This window comes from Scyliorhinus canicula, chromosome 9 (genome assembly GCF_902713615.1).
Source record: "Scyliorhinus canicula chromosome 9, sScyCan1.1, whole genome shotgun sequence".
In the NCBI taxonomy this organism is placed as follows: Eukaryota; Metazoa; Chordata; class Chondrichthyes; order Carcharhiniformes; family Scyliorhinidae; genus Scyliorhinus; species Scyliorhinus canicula.
The window spans coordinates 61,588,280-61,611,621 of NC_052154.1; the positions used below are offsets into that span (position 1 = coordinate 61,588,280).

At 45.8% G+C, this 23,342-nt stretch overlaps 1 protein-coding gene across 3 annotated transcripts in view; it reads left to right on the top strand.

Moving 5' to 3' along the window:
- Window positions 1-23,342, top strand: part of LOC119971343 (nuclear factor of activated T-cells, cytoplasmic 3-like) — a 199,503-nt gene that overhangs the window by 92,860 nt on the left and 83,301 nt on the right. For 2 of the 3 annotated variants that reach the window (XM_038806755.1, XM_038806756.1), the window contains exons 7-8: window positions 21,124-21,179; window positions 22,312-22,438. The exons of the other annotated variant lie outside the window; for it this stretch is intronic. In XM_038806755.1, the coding sequence (XP_038662683.1) occupies window positions 21,124-21,179; window positions 22,312-22,438 (183 nt within the window). The remainder of the gene's footprint in view (window positions 1-21,123; window positions 21,180-22,311; window positions 22,439-23,342) is intronic. 3 annotated transcript variants of the gene reach the window in all.

The window sequence follows — 23,342 nt, forward strand, 5'->3', positions numbered from 1 at the left end:
GATTAATACCCTTCATCTCGGAGATCGAGGACGAGCGCAGTTCAGCACTGGTCCCCACAAACCGGGACCACATGAATGGCACTTGTCCGAGATCTCCCAGAGGATCTGAGGCACCCAGCCGCATGCCCTTTTGGCAGTGTGATGCCCCTATGCACCCTGGCAGTACCACATTTGTGCCAGCCTTGCACTGCGAAGGTGCCCAGGTGGCATTGACAGCTGACATGGGCAGTGCCACATTGGCACTGCCAAAGTGCCATGCTGCCGCTTTTTGCACGTGCGATCAGTTGTTGTTTGGGGGGGTGGGGGCGCATGGGGAAGACCCTAGTGCATTCAGGTTGGGGGTGTCGGGGATCGTTTCGGGGCCCTTGGAGATCGGGAGCTCCCCAGTGTAAAAAATGGGGCTGTGTGTAACCTCGGCCACACGTTCCCCGCTGAGACCCCATGTACAACGCGAGTTGCATTGTATAGCCATGTGTTTCTCATCACTACAAGTACCAGGAAACACGTGGCTAAACATGCTCGCTATGGGACCTTGTTACCATTTAATTGAATCAAGCCCATTGATTCTTAATAAGTCTGCTTCTGATACTCAAATTCAAATAACCAAAAACCATTGTAATCCCAGTGATAGATTGTTTGACACCTTTGAAATTGATCAGTTATTTCCAGATATTGTTGTAACTTTTAGATTCTGGAGAGATTTTGACTGGGCAGAATAATCGCTGGTTAGTCATTAGCCAGTGGATTGTAGAGTATTTCACTACAGTGACTAGAGCAATCCTTAGTAAAGACTAAATTATGTGCTGTTGCTGCATTTGTGAAGTCATAGCCTTAGTGCATTATTAATCAATGAAACAGTACTTTTGGGTATTTCTTTAAACTGCTGATCAAAGAGCATTGGCTTTCTTGCGGCCATCTCATTCTGGCCTATCCGACCTTGTGTGTTGGATTGACATAATTGTAATGCTCTTAATTGCCAGGTCAGAAGGTTCTAGGTTGGCAAGTGGTTTACAAGTATGAATAGAACAGTCAAGACTGTAGAACAGAGCAGTGTTTTAGATAAAATCAAGCAGATTGTGTCGGGAAAGTATAGAGGGTTTTATAATAAAATTACATGAGCGAGCAAGGTTACATCAGGGAAAATAGTAATATGTTAAAACTACAGACTGTTTCTGAATGCACAAAGCAAGATAGATGAATTAATGATGCAGATAACTGGAAATAAAAAAGCAAAAATACTGCATATCCTGGAAATCTGAAATAACTGAAAATGCTGGAAATACTCAGCAAGCCAGACAGTATCGATGGAGAAAAGTAAAGTTAACAAAGCAGGTTGATGGCCTTTCAACACTAGTCAAGGAACTAACTAGGGAACAGGATATTTTAGATCTATGAAGACACTAGGAGAGAATTTCAAATTACTTTCAAGAATGATATTGGGTCAATTATGGAGGCATGAAGGTTGAGTTAGCGGAGGTAGATTAGGAAATTAGAGTTAAGTAGATAAGCAATGGCAAATAAGTTTTTATTAATTCATAATTGTCAACAAGCATACATTGCTTTTTAAGTCCACTGGACGTTTAGAAAGACCGTTGCTGGCCTCAGAAGACCACGATGTAGAGTCAATATGCGTAGAAATTAGAAATAACAAGAATCAGAAAATACTAATGGAGTAGCTATAGGCCCCTAATAGTAATTATACTGTTGGACAGAGTGTTCAATTAGGAATTATTCGAGCTTGTAACAAAAGCAATGTAATATTTGTGAGGGACTTTAACCTTCAGATAGACTCAGACTCAGGCAATCAAATTGAGAATAGTGGCCCAGGAGATGAATTTGTGAAATATTTTTGTGACAGTTTCTTGGACCAAGACATTTTGGAACCAACTATGGATGAAGCTTTCTTAGACCTAGCATTGTGTAATGAAGCTGGGTTAATTAGTAATTTTGTAATAAAAGATCCACTGGAAAACAGTGATCATAACATGATTGAATTCCAGATTAAATTTGAAAATAAGGTACTCCAATTACAAACAAGAATCATAAACTTAATAAAAAGACAATTACATAGGTATGAGGGGAGAACTTGCGAAGGTAAATAGATTAAAAGGTAGGTCGGTAAAGGAACAGTGAGAGACACGTAAAGAAATACTTTTAAAAATCACTTTGTAACAAAAGAAAGTCCGACAAAAATACACTCTATAGAAAATGAAAAATGCAGCAAGGTAGTGTCTCACACAGGAAGTTAGGGATAGTATTAGATTAATAGAAGGGCTTACAATATTGTAAAAAAAAAGTCTGTGGATTGAGAATGTTTTAGAAACCACTGGAAGGGCATCCAAAAAGTGGATAAAAAGGGAAACAAATGTGAGTAAACTAGCCAGTTATGTAAATACATTGTGAGAGCTTTTATAAGTATATAAAGGAAGCCAGTAGCTAAAGTTAGAATCAGAGACAGAGGATATTGTAATGAGAAAAAGTACTGGAGTAACTAAAAGGACTAAAATCCAACAATTACCTGGGGCCTGCTGGTCTACTGCCTAGAATTCTACAGGATATAGCTGCATAGGTAATGGATGAATTGGCTGTGATTTTCTAGAATTCACTGGATTCGGAAATTGTCCCAACAGATTGAAATTGGCAAATTTTACTCTGCTTTCCAAGATAGGAGGGAGGGAAAAAACAGTGAATTCCAGGACCGTTAACCTAATATCAGTTGTTGGGAAAATGCTGGAATCTATTATCAAGGAACTGTGAATAATGCACTTAGAAAAGCATAGAATGATTGAAACAAGTCAACATTGAAATTTTTGTTTCTTTTTTTCAAATAAATTTAGAGTTCCCAAATATTTGTTGTTCCAATTAAGGGGCAATTTAGCAAGCCCACCCCACCTAACCTACACATCGTTGGGTTGTGGGCATGAAATCACGCAGACATGCGGAGAATATGAAAACTCCATACAGACAGTAACCCGGAGCCGGGATCGAACCAGGGTCCTCAGCACTGTCGGCAGCAGTGCTAACCATTGAGCCGCATGCCATCCCTTATTGGAATTATTTGAAGATTTAACTAGTATGGTAGATAAAGGGGGACCAGTAGATATAGTAAAGCTGGATTTCCAAGAGGTTTTCCATAAGGGGCCACACAACAGCATATAATTAGACTAGAATTCCCACAGTGCAGAAGGCGGCCATTTAGCCCACTGAGTCAGCACTGACTCTCTGAAAGAGGACCCCACCCAACCTGCACATCCCTGGACACTAAGGGGCAATTTAGCATGGCCAATTCACCTCACCTGCACATATTTGGATTGTGTGAGGAAACCAGAGCATCCAGAGGACACCCATGCAGAGACGCGGAGAAAGTGCAAACTCCATACAGTCACCCAAGGACGTAATTTAACCTGGGTCCTTGGCGCTGTGAGGCAGAAGTGCCATCGCTGTGACACTGCGCCGCCCGAAAGAGCACTCCATAGGCCCACTCCCCGCCCTAGCCCTGTAACCCCTCACATTGATCATGGCCAATCCACCAAATCTGTACATATTTGAACTGTAGGAGGAAACCAGGTGAATTCCATATGGACAATCAGCCAAGGCCAGAATCGAACCTGGCACTGTGAAGCAGCAGTGCTAACCACTGTGAAACCCTGCCACCTGTGCTGGCTGCAAAGAGATATAAAGAGCTTAAGTGAGTGAGTAATAAGAGGCAGATGAATTATAATGTAGGGAAGTGTGAAGCTATTCACTTTGGTCAAAAAAATAGAAGAGGAATAGAATCTGGGGCAGCAGGGTAGCATGGTGGTTAGCATCAATGCTTCACAGCTCCAGGGTCCCAGGTTCGATTCCCGGCTGGGTCACTGTCTGTGTGGAGTCTGCACGTCCTCCCCCTGTGTGCGTGGGTTTCCTCCGGGTGCTCCGGTTTCCTCCCACAGTCCAAAGATGTGCGGGTTAGGTGGATTGGCCATGCTAAATTGCCCGTAGTGTCCTAAAAAGTAAGGTTAAGGGGGGGTTGTTGGGTTACGGGTATAGGTGGATACGTGGGTTTGAGTAGGGTGATCATGGCTCGGCACAACATCGAGGGCCGAAGGGCCTGTTCTGTGCTGTACTGTTCTATGTTCTAGGTAAATATTTTTACAAGGTGTGAAACCTCCAAGTATTGATGTTCATAGTGACTTGGATGTGCTTGCACATGGAACATAAGTTAACATAGGTACAGCAAGCAACTAGGAAGGCAAATAGCATATGGGCCTTTATTGCAAGGGGACTGGAGTACAGGAATAGAGACTTTGTTAGAGTTGTTTTGGATTTAGTCTCCATTTTTGAGAAAAGATGTACCTGCATGTAGGTAGCACAGCAAAGGTTTTCAAAATTGGTCCTGGGATGAGGGAGTTGACCTTTGACAAGAGGCTGAGCAAATTAGATCTATTTTAGTTTAGAAAATGAAAGTGATCTCATTGAAACATACTGGACGCCGGTTGGTAGAATAGCGGGAGGGCCTCCCGACATTTTTTGCGCCCTCCCGCTATTCCCCCCCCCCCCCCCCCCCCCCCCGCCTCGCCCGATCCACGTCACAAATCGCCGCTCACCGTTTTTTACGGCGAGCGGTGATTCTCCGCAGGCCGATGGGCCAAGTCTTTATGCCCGTTTTTTCACGGCAGCAAGCACACTGTCTGCTGCCGTCGTAAAAACGGGCGCTGGATGCCCGTTTGGGGCATCCAGAGGCCCGTTTGGGGCGGGAGCACCACCGTTGTGCTCGGGAGGGGACAGGCCCGCGATCAGTGCCCACCGATTGTCAGGCCTGCGTCCAAAAGGGACGCACTATTTCCCCTCCGCCGCCCGACAAGATCAAGCCGCCACATCTTGTCGGGCGGCGGTGGAGAAATGCAGAACCGCGCATGCGTGGGTTCCGTCAATGGCGTGATGACGTCACCCGCGCATGTGCGGGTTGGAGCCGGCCGTGCGTCATCTTGGCGCGCGGCCTTAAAGATGGTCGTTAAGGCCGCGAAGCCGTGATTCCCGGGTCCCGCTCCTAGCCCCGATGGGGGGGGGGGGGGGGGGGAAAGAGAGGGAATCGGGTCCTGAGAACGGGCGTGAAGGCTGCCGTGAAACACGGCCAGTTTTACGGCAGCCTTTACGACTCTCCGCATTTGCGAAGAATCTCGCCCACTAATTCTGAAGGTGCTTGATAGCGTCGACTCTGAAAAAGATTGTTTCTGCTGGTAGGAAAAGCTAAAACATTGGGCACAGTCTCAGGATAAGGGTCAATTATATAGGATTAAGATGACAAGAAATAACGTCATTCGTGAATGTTTGGAATTCTCTGCCCCACAGGGTTACGGATCCTCCATTGTTGCATACATTTACGGCTGGGATAGGCAGGTGTTTGGTGTCTCAGGAAATCGAGAGGATATGGGGAACGGGCCGGAAAATGAAGTTGAAGTCCAGGATCAGCCATGATCGTATTGAATGGCAGAACAGGCCATATGGTCTACTCTTTTTTTGAGTTCTTGTGGAAAAGTGCCTAACTAGAAGTTAAATCAAAAGGAGATGTTTACTCTGTTGTCAAAAAAAGTTGTAAGCTTGAGGATTAGGGGTGTTTTAGTAATCAGCAAAGGATAGCCAAGAAATTGATAAAGAAGAGTGAAATAGAATATGACAGTAAACTAGCAAGTAATAGAAAAATGGATTATAACAGCCCCTAAAAGAATGTAAAAAGGGAGAAATTAATTAAATAAATCATAGGTCCCTTAGAGGCAGTATTACAGCAAATTATAATGGACAATAATGGAATGAGAAACAAACTAATATTTTGTGTCTTGCCTTACAGAAGATGAGACATAGGACATATCAAAAATTGTGGGGAGTGAGAAATTCAAAAATAATTAGGGAAAAAAAATATACTTTAAAAAAAAAACTGTGGCTAAAAACTGACATCCTGGATCTAATGGTCTACATCATTTGAGTTTTAAAAGGGTTTGCTGCAGAGCTGGTGGCTTCATCTTCCAGAATTTCCTAAATTCTGGAATTGTCAGTGATAGAAAATATAAAGGAAGAAAGAAAGAAAACATGGCCAGCTCGTTTAACTGTATATTCTATGATACATCGGTAGTGGTCAAAATGAAACTGAAAGAAATATTGTTTTAAAGGCACAGATGGTGCTCCTATTTCCTATGCTCTTATAATCTATAGTTAGGAATATGATGACAAAGCACTTCAAATCACAATATGATTAGGTAGAGTTAGTTTGGTTTTATAAAAGAGCAATAGTGTTTGACAAATGCACAAGAGTTTTGAGGGTAAAATTAGGAGGGTAAATGAGGGAAAAACTGTGGACACGTTTATAATATATTTGGATTTTGAGGAGACATTCGATAAGGTGCCACCCAAGAGGTTGTTGCATAGGGTGAGCTGCCTTCATTAACCGCTGCAGTTCCTGAAGTGTAGGTACACCCACAGTGCTGTTAGGGAGGGATTTCCAGGATTTTAACCCAGCAACAGTGAAGGAATGGCGATGTATTTCCAAGTCGGGGTGGTGAATGACTTGGAGGAGAACCTCCAGGTGGTGGGGTTTCCAGGTATCTGCTGCTCTTGTTCTTCTAGATGGTAGTGGTTGTGGGTTTGGAAGGTAAGGAACCTTGAGTTATTGCAATGCATCTTGTAGATGGTACACACGGCTGTCACAATGCGTTGGTGTTTGATAGGGTAGATGCTGAGAGCCCGTTTTCCCTGACTAAAGTCTATAATTGAAGCTCATTATCGCAGGACAAGGGTTCAGTCATTTAGGACTAAGATGACAAATTTATTCACTGAGGGTTGTTAATCTTTGAAATTATGTACCTCAGGACTGTGGATGGTCAGTTAATGAGTGTTTCAAGTTTGACATTGAGATTGATTTAGATTTTTGGGCAGTAAGGTAATCAAGTGGTCTAGAATTTGGGTGAGAAAATGGAGTTAATATAGAAACTTAACCACAGTCTTGTTGAAAGGTGGAGCAGATTTATGGGGCCTACTCCTGCAGCAATTTCCTGCATTCTTATAAATGCTCCTATTTAAATTTGCTCCTTCTGGCCACATATGATTGACTGTTGTAAGTAATATGAACAAGTAGCTCACAGCCATGTGTCTGGCAAAATTTTCAAGGTAAATGTTTCCTGACTTTCCTCGTTAGCATAGCGATCATACAATTTGTGAAGGATGAGGTCGTTGCTTTGCCGTTTATATCTAGCTGTGTAGAAGTTTTTTTAAAAAAAAACCTTTTAATAAGGCATTTGTAAATTTTTAGCAACAATTTCAAGAGAAAACACAACAAAGTAAGTAACACCCACCCAACCAACAATCACACCCAGCCAACATGGTCTACATGCACAATTCCCCAGTCCCCCTCCTCCACTTGCTAACCTCGCCTCAACCATCCGCCCCCCTTTTTTGTATCTGCTTTCAGCTCAAACCAATGATTGCCACAAATTGGAGTCCATACCGAAGCTCCCTCCACTCTCATGCTTCCCACACCCTCAAAGCCGCCACCACCACCGGGCTTGCGGAGTACCGAGCTGGCGAGAATGGCAGAGGTGCCGCTACCAGTGCCCCTAAACTTGTGCCCTGACACGATGCCACCTCCACCTGCCCCCACACCGACTCCTCCCCACTACCAACTTCCTGATCATTGCTATGTTTGCTGCCCAATAGTAGTTCCTGAAATTCAGTAGGACCTGCACCCCCTTGGTCCCGCTCCAGCAGCACCTTCTTTACTACCACCCCCCCCCCCCACCCCCAGCACTATCCCCTGCCAGCCCTTTGATGCTTTCAGTGCCACCGCCAGTGGCTCTATGGCCAAGGCAAACAACAATGGGGAGAGTGGTAACCCCTGCCTCGTCCCCTGGTGCAGCCTAAAATAAACCAAGCTCACTCGTTTTTTTCCGCATGCTCACGACTGGAACCTGGTACAGCAACCGGACCCAGTCCACAAAACCGTGCCCAAACCCCAAACAGCCCCAGGATCTCCCACAGGTACTCCCACTCCACCCGATCAAAGGCCTTCTCCACATCCATGGTGCCCACCACTTCCACCTCCCTTCCCTCAAAGGGTGTCATAAGAGCCTTCTGATCTGTTAACTGCCTCCCTTTCGCAAATCCGTCTGATCATCCCCTATTACCCTGGCACACAATTCTCTCTTCTCGATGCCAAGATCTTCACCAGCATTTTGGCTTCCACATTCAGAAGGGAGATTGGTCTATTTGACCTGCAAATAGTCATCTGCAAACATGTGTGCTAACATCCTACTGGCTTTCTCCCCATATTCATACACCGCCCCTCTCGCTTTTCTCAATTGCACCACTCCTTCCCTGTAGATAACAACTCCATTCATCTGCAGCTTCTGCTGCTCCTTCAACAACCCCTCCTCCGAGACCTCCTAATACCTCTTGTCAACCTGAAGAATCTCCTTAATTACTGTATCCATTTCCACCCGCTTGACCTTCTCCCTGTATCGAGATAAACACCCCCCTCACCACTGCATTCAACGTCTCCCATTCTGTAGTTGTCGAAACCTCCCCCCTATCGTTTAGCTCTACATATCTCCGAATGGCCTCCCTCACCTGCACACACACCTCCTTCATCCGCTAATAGTCCCAGATCTAATCTCGAGTGCAGGCCCTGCCCCCCCTCCTTATTCACCTGTAAATCCACCTAGTGTGGGGCATATTCCCACACTACAATCGCCAAATACTTGGCATCCCCCACCCCCGCAAACAACGTCCCATCCATAATGAGAAAGTCAATCCGGGAGTACACTGTGTACATGGGAGAAAAAAGAAAACTCCTTTGATCTCGGCCACCCAAACGTCCACGGATCTCCCCCTCCATCTGTTCCATAAACGCCTTTTGTTCCTTCGCAGCCGCTGACACCCTCCCTGTCCTCAAACTCGATTGATCCAATCTCTGACCGTATTAAAGTCCCCCTTACACAATCAGCCGATGCGCTTTCAGGTCGGGGATTCCCTCCCTGTCAGCAGACTTCTGCCCCCCCTCCCTCTCTGCCCCTCCAGCCCCCCACCCCATAGCAAATTAACAATCCCAACCCCCATCAACAAATTTATCACCTGCTCGCCTCCCACTGCCTGGTGGCTCCCATCCATGGTGCCAATGAACCTATCCCTCCACTGATTTCCCCCCCCTCCATGCTCGACCATCCTTTGTGGACAAACTTTACAATCCCCAACAAACACACAGAATAAAAAGCAGCCCACCATCCGCCATTAAGAACAAAACAAGACCCAAAAACAAAACAGAGCAATGTCCCAAACATAGTGCAAATGTGGTTCATACAAACCAGAAGAAAATAAAAATACAAAATATAAACACTCCCTCCAGAATTCAATGTTCCCCTTGTCCTGCCAGTCCATTGTCTCTGATATAGACCATCGCCTCCTCTGGCGATCCAAAGTAGAGTTACTGGCCCTCGTACGTTACCCACTGACACGTCGGGTACAACATGCAAAACTTCACCCCCTTCTTAAAGAGGGCTGATTTAACCTCGTTAAAGCTCACCCTCCTTTTTGCCAGCTCCGCACCCAAGTCCTGGTAGACACGTAGCTCGCTGCCTTCCCATGTACAGTGCCTCGTCAGCCTGGCCAATCCAAGAACTGGTGCATTCGCACCACCATCGGCTCATTTCTCTGCGGCTTCCTCACGTGCCCTGTCCACCTCCAAGGGCCGAGCAAACGCTCCTTCACCGAGCACCTTCTCAAACATTCATGCTATATATGCATCGGTGTCCACTCCCTCACTGACCTCCGACAGGCCCACGATCCTCAAATTCTGCCTGCACGATCTATCCAGGTCATCCATTTTGTCCTGTAGCCTCTTCTGACGATCTCTCATTAGCCCAATTTCCGCAGCCATCGAGGTGAGCTGCTCTGTGTAGATGTTTTAACAGAATCTGTCAAAGATCTAAAATACGAGGGGAAAAATGTTTGGTAGTTATTCGATTTTTCTTTTTGACTTGCTTTTGGGAATTTACAGACACTGCAAATAACCCTCAATAAATCAAACTCTCAAATAGAAGCAAAATACTACGGATGCTGAAAATCTGAAATAAAACAAAATGCTGGATAAACTCAGCAGCTCACAGCGCCAAGACACACAATGCTATCGAAAGGCACTCGGGTTAGATAGGGGGCCTCAGCGGGGAACGCATGGCCGAGGCCGCACGCAGCTCCGTTTTCTGCATTGAGAAGCTCTATTCGCCGGAACTCCTCAGTGTAGCGGAAATAGCGTTCTGATCTCTGGAGACCCCCGACCCGATCACTGTCGTGCAAAAAATACCAGCTTGGCACCTTGGCATTGCCAGCCTGGTACCCTGGCAGAGCCCTGCCATCTGGCGGTGTCAGGTTGGCACCCAGGTGGAACCGCCAGGCTGGCAGTGCCAGGTTGCCCAGGTGACACCAGCAATATTAAGGTGCAGCCCTGCCCAAAGGGCATGCACCTGGGGGCCTCCAATGCCCTGGGAGACCCCCACGAGTGCCGTTCTGCCTGGTCCCGTTTGTGAAGACCAGTACTGACTGTGCTCTCCCGACGTTTCTAAGGTGAAGGGGATCGATCCCAACGCCTCAGGAAACTGCACATTACAGTGAGACTAACTGTCTCGATGTAAAATGCAGATTTGCCAAAAAGTGATCCCGCACATTTGACCATCTCAAGATCGCGTTAGATCTCGCAAGGCGAAGAGAGCCGGGTAGATCCCCGGAGTGGGGTCTCCCAGCTTCTATCGGCCACGTTGTGCCTCGGCGCGCTGCTTTTCAGGCACAGCGTGGCCTTCCGATCGTGCTCATTGTTAATGCGTCCCCTCCATATGAAGCTCTACAGAACTGAAAAGGGATAGAAATGTGATTAATTTTATGCTAGGAGAGGGGATGGCGCAGAATGGAAAGTCAGTGATAGGCTGGAGTTAAGGAGAGATTGACAAATATGTCATGGGACATGAGAAAGGGGGTTGTTGATAGTGTCATTAGGGATTGAAGAGTGTTAATCGTGCTAAAGTTGGAAAAAAGACAAAGCAAAATGTAGGGGAACATAGGATATTGCTCAGTGGGAGAAAAGCTGACCAACAAAGGTCAGCAGCCGTGTGTGTGTGTGTGTGTGTGTGTGTGTGTGTGTGTGTGTGTGTGTGGTGGTGGTGGTGGGGGGGGGGGGGGGAGACATGCCAGGGGAACTGAATAACAGAAAATAAAGCGGGTGGTCAAAATGGAGGGTAAAGTTCACAGTCTAAAGCTGTTGAATTTAATGTTCAGTCCAAAAGGCTGTAACGCACCTAATTATAAGATGAGGTGTTGTTCTTCCACTTTACATTGGACTTCACTGGAGCATTGCAGCAGGCCAAGGACGGACAAGTGGACATGAGAACAGGGTGTTTAGCTGAAACAGCAAGCAATCGGAAGGTTGGGGTCATGCTTGCGGACGGAGAGAAGGTCTTCCACAAAGTGGTCACCCAGTCTACATTTAGCATTGGGAACAGCGAATACAGTAGACCAAATTGGAGGACGTGCGAGTGAAATACTGCATTACCTGAAAGGTGTATGGGGCCTTGGACAATGAGGAAGCCGAGGACCAGATGTTGCACTTTCTGTGATGGCATGAAAGGTGCTGCGAGAAGGGGATGAAAGATTGGGGAAAAGAGGAGTAGACCAGGGAGTGGTGGCAGCGGCATGAAAGGTGCTGCTAGAAGGGGATGAAGGATTGGGGAAAAGAGGAGTAGACCAGGGAGTGGTCGCAGCGGAATAGGTGGATGGGGAGGGGTAGACTGTAGGTGTGTTTAGTGGTGGCAAAGGTAAAGTTGTCATAGTCCCAGGTGACCATAGTCTGCTTTCTCCTTTGATGGGGAGAGCTGACTGGTGGTGGTTTAACCCGAGGATCACCACCTCGGGTGAGGGGCAAGGTTGAGAAGTAAGGTCTTCGTGAATAACCTTCGCCGGTATGGCAATTCAACCCGTACTGCTGGCTTTGCTCTGCATCGTGAACCAGCTGTCTAGCCAACTGAGCTAAACCACCCTTAGTGGTGGTGTCATGCTGGAATTGGCGGAAAAGGCAGAGGATAATCCTCTGAATGTGGAGGCTGGTGGGGTGAAAAGTGAAACAAGAGGCACCCTGTCATGCTTCTGGGAGGTTGGGAAATGAGTGGGGGCAGAGATGGGTTGGACACAGTTAAGGGCTCTGTCAACCACAGTTGTGGGTGAAACCCCATTTGACATGACTGGTTTCCCACCGTGTTGTGGCTGGCGCTAATCTCGGCATGTCAGGTGCATCATGGGAGAGGCCCAAATCGGACTTTACACTGGGTGCAAAACTGCGCGCGGGTCACTCAACCTGTGGTGCATAGCGTGATCAAGACCACACCGTCACCGGCCGTGATCCAGGTAATATTTAAATGATCCATCCATTAGGCTCATTTAAATATGCATGGCCAGGTTAAGGCCGCATTCTCCCAGCTCTGCCAGGAGGAATTGCCGACGGTGAGGTTCACTTGTGGTATTTCAAATCGGAACATTGGCACCGTGGTTGTTGAAGGAAAGAGTGGGGATATGAAAAGTGCCCAACATCGCTATACTGTGCTGGCAGTTGAGCCACTGGCTGGAGGGGAGGGAGGTTCTGCCAGGGCTGGGAATGTAGTGGGGCAGCCAGGAGGTGGGCAGTGGAGATGAGCGTGCTCCAGCGCAACCAGTGCCATCATCCTGGCTGGGATGAGGGTCGGCCTATGAATTCTATGTGGTACTGGTGCTGGCCCATTAATGGGATCGGAATATCTCTGGGACTGGCGCTGCTTTTATCCACATAGAATACTCGTGATTCAGCCTCGGCGTCCACACTTAGTCTCCCAAATGGAGAATTCGGCTGATCATATTTGGATTATTGCAGCCTACTTCAAAATTGTCCTAAAGTATTTCTCATTTATATTGAAATTCGGAATTGGCTTAGATCAGATGAGTGCATCCAACTCAAAGTAAGACGACAAATCATACAGTTAATTTGGGCGACACGGTAGCACAGTGGTTGGTTTTGCTGCCTCATAGCATTAAGGATCTGGGCTCCATTCTGGCTTGTGTGGAGTTTGCATGTTCTCCTCGTGTCAGTTTGTGTTTTCTCCAGGTGCTCTGTTTTCCTCCCACAGCCCAAAAATGTACAGGTTAGGTGGATAGGCCATGCTAAAATTGTCCATTAGAGTCCAGTGAAGTGTAGTTTAGGTGGGGATATGGGGTGGCAGGGAGGCTGGTTAGGATGCTCTTTCACAGGGTCAGTGCAGACTCGATGGGCCAAATGGCCGTATTCTGCACTGTAGGGATTCTATGGTATGATTAATCACGGAACTCATCCATTATTTTGGCTGTGTAATGATCAACTAATTTCACCAAATATCCTTCTTTATCAAGAGCTTATTGAAAATTTCACATGTGCGTAAGTGGGGCAGCACGGTAGCATTGTGGATAGCACAATCGCTTCACAGCTCCAGGGTCCCAGGTTCGATTCCGGCTTGGGTCACTGTCTGTGCGGAGTCTGCACATCCTCCCCGTGTGTGCGTGGGTTTCCTCCCACAGTCCAAAGATGTGCAGGTTAGGTGGATTGGCCATGATAAATTGCCCTGAGTGTCCAAAATTTCCCTTAGTGTTGGATGGGGTTACTGAGTTATGGGGATAGGGTGGAGGTGTTGACCTTGGGTAGGGGGTAGTGTGCTCTTTCCAAGAGCCGGTGCAGGCTCGATGGGCCGAATGGCCTCCTTCTGCACTGTAAATTCTATGTAATTCTATGTAATTGCCAGTTACTGTGGGCAAGTTTTGTCTGCTTGTGTCAAGGTAAAGTTCAATCAAAGACCTTAAAATTCTTAAATTGCTCCCGTGAAACCAGAATTACGAGAGCATACTGTGACTTCAGATGGAAAACTCTTGACTTCAAATTGAAAACTGAAAAATGGCAGGTGGGCGGGGACAGCAAAAATCTATTTATTTTCACCATTCGAGAATATTTAAGTAATTGACTGAAAATATTCTCAGCCTCATGATGTCTGGGGAGAGTTTGATCTTTTGGTATCACTGAGGGGGATTGATATGTGCAAGTGGGGATGAGTAGATCTGTTAATAAGATACTCAAATGCTGACCGTGGACACAGACTAGAGTCAGTCACATTGTGTTATTGGTTACCTGCTTAGATGTTGATCAATGAAGAAACCGGTGGTTTTATAGACAAATCCCACTTTTACAAGTTGCGAAATTGAATTAAAAACATTCAGTTGTTTGGAAGACAATCCAATGAGGTTAAAGTTGAGAGCAAGAAATACAATTTGCTTTATCTAATAAGGAAATGATATTGAAAATGTGTAAAGCTTAGATAACATTAACATGAATGTCCTAATTGGAAAATAGAGCATACAAACTGAGAATAACTTGACATTAAATGGCAGCTTCAATTTTTATTTTGCTCAGAAAATATTCTAATTTGCCACAGTACATGATGCAGTAATAAGAAAATTAATTCCTGAGTTGCTATTGTCTCCGGTCCTGCTATATACTGATAAGCCTAGCCCAGGCAGTTTGCAAACTTAGTGCCAGACCCAAAGATGATCTTCCAGCTACATATCTATGTCATTATAAAGACCACCAGTTTCTGCCTCTGTTACGTTGTCTGTCTCTGCCCCTGCCTTAGCTCATCTGTTGCTGAAACCCTCATCCATGCTGCCTCTAGACTTGATTATTTGAAGGCAACCTGGGTGATCTCCAGCATTCTAACCTCCATAACCTTTGGTCATCCAAAATTCTGCTGCTGTGTTCTTACCAAATCCCATAAGACCATAAGACATAGGAGTGGAAGTAAGGTCATTCGGCCCATCGAGTCCACTCCGCCATTCAATCATGGCTGATGGGCATTTCAACTCCACCTACCAGCATTCTCCCCGTAGCCCTTAATTCCTCGCGACATCAAGAATTTATCTATCTCTGCCTTGAAGCCATTTAGCGTCCCGGCCTCCACTGCACTCCGCGGCAATGAATTCCACAGGCCCACTACTCTCTGGCTGAAGAAATGTCTCCGCATTTCTGTTCTGAATTTACCCCCTCTAATTCTAAGGCTGTGCCCACGGGTCCTCGTCTCCTCGCCTAACGGAAACAGTTTCTTTGCGTCCACCCTTTCTAAGCCATGTATTATCTTGTAAGTTTCTATTAGATCTCCCCTTAACCTTCTAAACTCCAATGAATACAATCCCAGGATCCTCAGCCGTTCATCATATGTTAGACCCGCCATTCCAGGGATCATCCGTGTGAATCTCCGCTGGACACGCTCCAGTGCCAGTATGTCCTTCCTGAGATGTGGGGCCCAAAACTGGACACAGTACTCCAAATGGGGCCTAACCAGAGCCTTATAAAGGCTCAGTAGCACATCGCTGCTTTTATATTCCAACCCTCTTGAGATAAATGACAACATTGCATTCGCTTTCTTAATCACAGATTCAACCTGCATGTTTACCTTTAGGGAATCCGCGACTAGCACTCCCAGATCCCTTTGTACTTTGGCTTTATGAATTTTCTCACCGTTTAGAAAGTAGTCTATGCTTGGATTCTTTTTTCCAAAGTGCAAGACCTCACATTTTCTCACGTTGAATTGCATCAGCCATTTCCTGCACCACTCTCCCAAACGGTCTAGATCCTTCTGCAGCCTCCCCACGTCCTCAGCACTACCTGCCTGACCACCTAACTTTGTATCATCGGCAAACTTCGCTAGAATGCCCCCAGTCCCTTCATCCAGATCATTAATATATATGGTGAACAGCTGCGGCCCCAATACTGAACCCTGTGGGACACCGCTGGTCACCGGCTGCCATTCCGAAAAAGAACCTTTTATCCCAACTCTCTGCCTTCTGTCAGACAGCCAATCCTCAACCCATGCCAGTAGCTCACCTCGAACACCATGGGCCCTCACCTTACTCAGCAGCCTCCTGTGTGGCACCTTATCAAAGGCCTTTTGGAAATCCAGATAGACCACATCCACTGGGTTTCCCTGGTCTAACCTACTTGTCACCTCCTCAAAGAATTCTAACAGGTTCGTCAGGCACGACCTCCCCTTACTAAATCCATGTTGACTTGTTCTAATCCGACCCTGCTCTTCCAAGAATTTAGAAATCTCATCCTTAACGATCGATTCTAGAATTTTACCAACGACCGAGGTTAGGCTAATTGGCCTATAATTTTCCATCTTTTGTCTTGATCCTTTCTTGAAAAAGGGGGTTACAACAGCGATCTTCCAATCGTCCGGGACTTTCCCCTGACTCCAGTGATTTATGAAAGATCTCAACCAACGCTTCCGCTATTTCTTCAGCCACCTCCCTCAGAACTCTAGGATGTAGCCCATCGGGGCCAGGAGATTTGTCAATTTTAAGACCTTTTAGCTTTTTTAGCACCATCTCTTTTGTAATGGCAACCATACTCAACTCAGCCCCCTGACACTCTATAATTTTTGGGCTATTACTCATGTCTTCCACTGTGAAGACAGACGCAAAGTACTTATTAAGTTCTCCAGCCATTTCCTTGTCTCCCATCACTAGCCTTCCGGAATCAGTTTGAATTGGCCCAATGTCTACTTTGGCCTGTCGTTTGTTTCTTATGTATTGAAAGAAACTTTTACTATCATTTCTTATATTACTGGCTAGCCTGCCTTCATATTTGATCCTCTCCTTCCTTATTTGTCTCTTTGTTAACCTCTGTTTGTTTTTGTAGCCTTCCCAATCTTCTGATTTCCCAGTGCTTTTGGCCACTAGCTCTGTGTTCATTGACATTAACTCTCAGTTAAGCAATACTCCTATTTTTTTTTTTTTTAAATGTTCATCCTGGTTTTCAAATCCTTCCATGACCGGATCTCTCCATATGTAAGTAATCTCCTCCAGCTCCACAGCACTCCAGAGACAACTGCATTCAAATTCCAGCCTCTTGAACATCCCTGATTTTAACTGTCTACCTTTGGTAGCTGTGCTTTCAACTGCAATGTGCTTTGCTCTGAAACGCCTTCCTATAACTTCTCCATCTTTTCCTTTCCACCTTTAAGAAGCTGTTTAAAACCCAACACTTTCACCAAGCATTTGATCATCTGGTCTCAGGGGCGAAATTCTCTGACCCCACGCAGGGTCGGAGAATCGGCCGGCAGCGGCGTTAATCCCGCTCCCGCAGGGTTTTTTATTCTCTGACCGGCCAAAAACCGGCGTTGTGCAAATCCCGCCGGCAGCCTCTGAAAACAGCTGGCGCCGGCGGGATTTCATTATATTTTTGTTTCAACAAATCTCCGGCCCGGATGGGCCGAAGTCCCGCCGACGTGGCCACGGGTCACGTTGGCGAAAAACAGAGTAGCTTTAAAACGGCGTCAACCATTGATGATGGTTGACGCCGTTCAGTGTCCGGGGGCGAGTGCGGGGGGGGGTTTGGGGGCAGCGGCATGCAGAGAGAGGGGTGGCGACGGATGGCCGGGGCCAACGCACCGTCGCCCCCCCTCTGCACGCCGCTGCCCCTACCCCAACCACCCCCCCCCTCACCACCCCGACCCCCCTCCCCACCACCCCTACCCCCCTCTCAACGCCGCAACCCACCCCCCCCTCTCAACGCAGGGTTTCCCCCCCTCTCAACGCAGGGTTCCCCCCCCTCTCAACGCAGGGTTCCCCCCCCTCTCAACGCAGGGTTCCCCCCCCTCTCAACGCAGGGTTCCCCCCCCTCTCAACGCAGGGTTCCCCCCCCTCTCAACGCAGGGTTCCCCCCCCTCTCAACGCAGGGTTCCCCCCCCCTCCTCCGGTACACACACACACACCCCCCCCTCTGAAGGCCGGTACCCCCCCCCCCCCCCCCCCTCCGTCTGAAGGCCGGTACCCCCCCCCTCCCTCTGAAGGCCGGTACCCCCCCCCCTCCCTCTGAAGGCCGGTACCCACACACCCACCCTCTCTCCTCCTCCCCCCTCCTTCCTCCTCCCCCCATTCCTTCCTCCGTTAGTGGGGGGGGGGGGTGCGGCGTTAGTGGGGGGGGGGTGCGGCGTTGAGAGAGAGGGGGGCGGCGTTGGAGGGGGGTAGGGGTGGTGAGGGGGGGTTGCGGTAGGGGGCGGTTGCGGTAGGGGGCAGCGGCGTGCAGAAGGGGCGACGGTGCGTTGGTCCCGGCCATCCGTCGCGCCCCCCCCCCCCTCTGCACGCCACTGCCCCCTACCTCAACCCCCCCTCACCACCCCTACCCCCTCCAATGCCGGTACCCCCCCCTCCCCCCTCCTCTCAACGCCGTAACCCCTCTCTCTCTCGCTCTCCGCAACCCCCCCCCCCCAACAAACGCCGGGTCGTTCTCCTCTCTCCCCCCCCCCCCCCCCCCCAAACGCCGGGGGTCTCCCTTCTTTCCCCTCCCCCCCCGGTATCAAAATTGTAGAAAGTGTGGTGTTGAAAATGCTGCTGAGTTTAAACTAAATTTCATTATAATGTTGTAATCGAGTAAAAAAAAAAGACCAAATCAACATTGAATGTGAACGGGAAAATTAAAATATCATAACGATTCTGACTGTCTAGAATCTTTTTACAAGAATTGAGGCGTACACAAGATTCTGCAATGATTTGTGCAGAAGACTAGTTGTATAATGTAGTGAAAGCCTATCGTAGGATTAATTTATAATCCTAGTCATAAGTAGTGAATAAGGGCAGCACGGTGGTGCAGTGGGTTAGCACTTCGGCCTCATGGCACCAAGGTCCCAGGTTCGATACCGGCTCTGGGTCACTGTCAGTGTAGAGTTTGCACATTCTCCCCGTGTCTGCATGGGTTTCGCCCCAGCAACCCAAAGATGTGCAGGCTAGGTGGATTGGCCATGCTAAATTGCCCCTTAATTGAAAAAAAAATCAATTGGGTACTCTAAATTTAAAAAAAAGTAGTGAATTGAATTTTCAGCCTACACCACTTACGGGAGAAAACTTCTCCGGATGCCCCTGAACTGTATTATGAAATGCCTTTGAAGACTCAGATGATCGAGGAACTTTACTTGCTTTAAAATGTTTTGAAAGTATAAGCTAAAGACTGAACGTTTTCCCATTTCCGTGGCTTCTTCTGCAAGTACTCGCTGAACTCTCAGGCTTCCAACTATGTCACACTCTGCTGCTTTCTTTAAAGTAAATTTGCAGGTACTTCAGCTTCCATAAATGTTGAATTTTGTGTATTATTAAAACTTGCCAACAGGTTGTAACTATCTAGATTTTATTTTGAGTACTGAATGACGATAGTACTTTAAAAGCAGTGTAAAGAAAACAAATGGTATTTTTATGAAAAAAAAGAGATAATATAAAAGGTTATGTATGTCATTGTGACCTCATTCTATCTATGTGTGGCAATGACTCTTCTAAATCAGGAGAATCCCATTTTGATCCCTTGTCTGGACTGAGTTAACCGATCCTGTAATTGTGTGACCATGTCTGTCTCAATTGATAATAGATGGCTCTGGATTCGGAAGATTTTTGATTCAAACCTTCTTGTGGATTTATGTGATTTAGGAAGTGACATTCTTCCAATGAGGCATTAAACCAAAGCCTGTTCAGATGGCCATTAAAGATTCTTTTGCCCTACTTCGAGATGAAAATCTCCCTGCACTGTGCTCAGTGGTTACCATTCAACTAGCATTACCAAGAAATTTAGTATTCATTCATTAAATAGTTTTGTCCTGAGATATCACTATGTACTAAATAATGGTGAGAAATTTGGTATAACATACTGTTTAAATGCAAGCTTGGATGCATGTGTCGGGATACGCATGCTGGACAGAGATACACATTTCTAGCATACGCAAGTATGTGTCCATGTACAATGTAAAAATTCAAGTACTTCCCTCACTTCTGGCCAGCCACCTTGAGGAAAAGAGAATTTTAGCTGTTTACAAGATCAGAATCCTGTGTGAGTGCACATGAATAATGGTCACAAAGATGATTCAGAGGGCTGAGAGTTGGGGGTCGAGTTATCTCAGTTGGTTGGACGGCTGGTTCGTTATATGGAGAGACGACAACAGGGTGGGTTCGATTCCTATACTAACTGAGGTTATTCATGAAGGCCCTGCCATCTCAACTTAGCCTCTTGCTTGAGGTGTGGTGACCCAACAAAGAACAACGAACAATACAGCACAGGAACATGTTCTTTGGCCCTCCAAGCCTGTATCGGTCACGATACCAACCTTTGCCAAAACCCTCAGCAATTCCTTGTGCTGTATCCCTCTATACCCATCCTATCCATGTGTTTGTCAAGTTGCCTTTTGAACGCCATTACCACAACCTCCCCTGGCAACGCTTTCCAGGCACTCACCACCCTCTGCGTAAAAAAACCTGCTTCGCACATAAACGTTGCCCCATGGACCTTAAACCTATGCCTCCTGGTGACTGACCCCTCCACTCTCTCCATGCCCCTCAAAATCTTATAGACCTCTATCAGGTCACCCCTCAACCTCCGTCTTTCTAATGAAAACAGTCTAGTCAGCCTCTCCACATAGCTAACACCTTGCAGACCAGGTAACAGCTTGCTAAACTCCTCTACACCCTTTCCAAAGCCTCCTATCCTTCTGGTAGTATGCCGACCCGAATTGTGCGCCATATTCCAAGTGCGGCTGTCCCAAGGTTCTATACAACTGCAGCATGACTTGCCAGTTTTTATACTCTATGCCCCATCCAATGACAGCAAGCATTCCGTATGCTTTCTTGACTACCTTGTCCACTTTTGTTACCACCTTCAAAGATCTGTGGACCTGCATACCCAGATCTCTGACTTTCTATATTCCTAAGAGTTTGGCCATTTACGGTATATTTCCCCCCATGTCCAAAATTATGTCCATTACCTCACATTTGTCCAGATTAAACATCTTCTGATAATCCTCAACACTATCTGCCACTCCACCAACCTTAGTGTCACTCGCAAACTTACTAATAAGGGTTAAATCACTACCAGTGAGCTCTCGAACGGGAGAGCACCCTCCGGCCCTCAGGAACTGTGGTGGTATTTAGAATTGTGTTCACATGACTCAGTATTGCAGGTCCTTATCAGTTGCACAGATACAATGTCATTTTTGTCAGCAAATATTTAGATGGCTCTAATATGTTCTACAGATGGACGCCCTCAATGGGAGGTAGAAGGAAAAATTATCAGGGAGAAATTTCAAGGGGTAAGATATTTAATTTTCATTTTTAATCTTATTCCAGGTGGTAATATTTAGACAGTCTTGTATATGTCTTGAGTGGCTGCTCATCACATTAGATGAACATTAGAAGATTAAAGTACATTTTTTCAAGTTTTGTCCAAATAATGCTGAGTTGCATGAACTGTGAAGATGAAAAGCAATCTTGATCAATTTCTCCTCTTATCTATGTTGACTTGAGGAATGAAAGTTTTGGGGCAGGATTATCTGGTCCCCCAGCCGTGTGTTTCTTGGTAGCATGTCATTTGATGGTGGCGGGTTTCTCTACTCCAGCAATTTGTCAATGGGATTCGCCTTTGAAGCCACCCCACACTGCCGGGAAACCACGGGTGGGGGTGTACTGCCGGTGGGAACAGAGAATCCCAACGGGAAGAGAATTCCGGCCTTAGTCTTTTTGACTTTTTTTCTAATGCTGTTTACTGCCATTTGGGCTAAGAGAATGAAACCCGATTACAAAGTTGATTTTCATTTCAACTAATTTTGAGCAAAAGAAAATTCATCTTGAAAATAGTTTTTTTGAATTATGTGCAAAATAAGTAGCATTGGAGAATTCTACAAATTCTCACACACATCTTAATCATAGTATTTTTGCAAGTAAATCATATTAGTATTTTAGCTCAAAATTCGAAATTGGCTACTGACTTCAAAATATTAATCTGGCTTAGAAATATGGTCTTGTGGCAGAGTTACTATGCCTGTTAAAATCAGTCAAATTCCATTGTGTGCCATTATTCTACTTGTAATTGGAAGCCTTTGCTTTCTGGTTGGAAAATTTTGTTCAAGTTTTATGGAAACCTGTTTCTTGGATGCCATTAATATTTTAAATTTGGAACTATTTGCATATTTGGCAGATATTTCATTATTTTAAGGTTTTGATCCCCAGAGCATCTCCTAAATCTGTTTTTCTTTTCATTGTTGAGTTGAAAGAAACTTGAAAGATACCAAGAACTGTTGTTGCAGTTTTATTGTAGCTGATCTTAATTTGCTGTTCAATATTCAAAAGCCACCTTGATCATGGACAAAATTTACTTTTTTTTTACTTTAAATATTGTAAAGTCAATTGTGCATGAGCTTATTCTTTGAAGTTGTCTTCTTTCAGGTTAATCTTGTTGTTGAAGTCCCTCCATACCATAATAAAAATATAACGTCTGCAGTTCAAGTTCAATTTTATGTTTGTAATGGAAAGAGAAAAAGAAGTCAGTCCCAACGCTTCACTTACATGCCAGGTAAATCATTTCATTCAGTTGGTCTAATTTTTACTGCAAATACAAGGGGAATTGTATTTTCTCTTAGTAAAATTACAATGAAATGCATTTTTAACGAAATATGCATTTTTATTTCAGTACTGCATTTGGACTTGGTCTTCAAATCAGAATCATTGTTCTTTCATTTAGTTACCTAAGAAACAGAGTATGATGGGTTGTAACAAACATTGACCTCCCCTGCCCAGCAGTTCAATGTCTGAAAATTAGAATAGCTTTGCAATCTAGGGGTAGTTACAGTTCTCTTAAGGAAAACATATTCATTGATGATTCAGTGCAGATGTTGGGAAAACATGCTTGGAGAATATAATCAGGAAAAGCCGAGAATGATAAGGGTGAGGGAAAACTAATTCAGTCATGCAAACCCAAGTATGAAGCAAAATATACGAGGGCAAAGAGTTCAGCAGAAATAAAATGTCCCAATGATTTCCAGCATATGTGGCTATTTTTCTTTCTATCCTACAATTTGGAATATGATTTCTCTATGTGCTGGCAGATAGACTGTTTGGTTTGGCAGCAACCGCTTGAGTTATGACATGTGAAATGGGAGTTGCTGCTACTTTCAAGCAATAAAATATGACCCAAAGAGAATTTTTAAGAAATGATTGGCATATGACATTAGAGTTTTTGCTTATACTGGACAATGTAGTTACTTCTTCAATGGATTGGGCTGGAATTTACCATTAAAATAACAGACTGATGGTGTTCACTATCAATTATGCGCAAAATGGAAAGTAACTCGAGGCAAATACAGATGCACAGTTAAACCCAAAAATCTGAACGTCTGAGATGACCCACTCTGTCATAAGCTACATAAACACAGCATTTCTGTCTGGCTTCCCATTCAGATTTATTGTGTGAAGTGCCA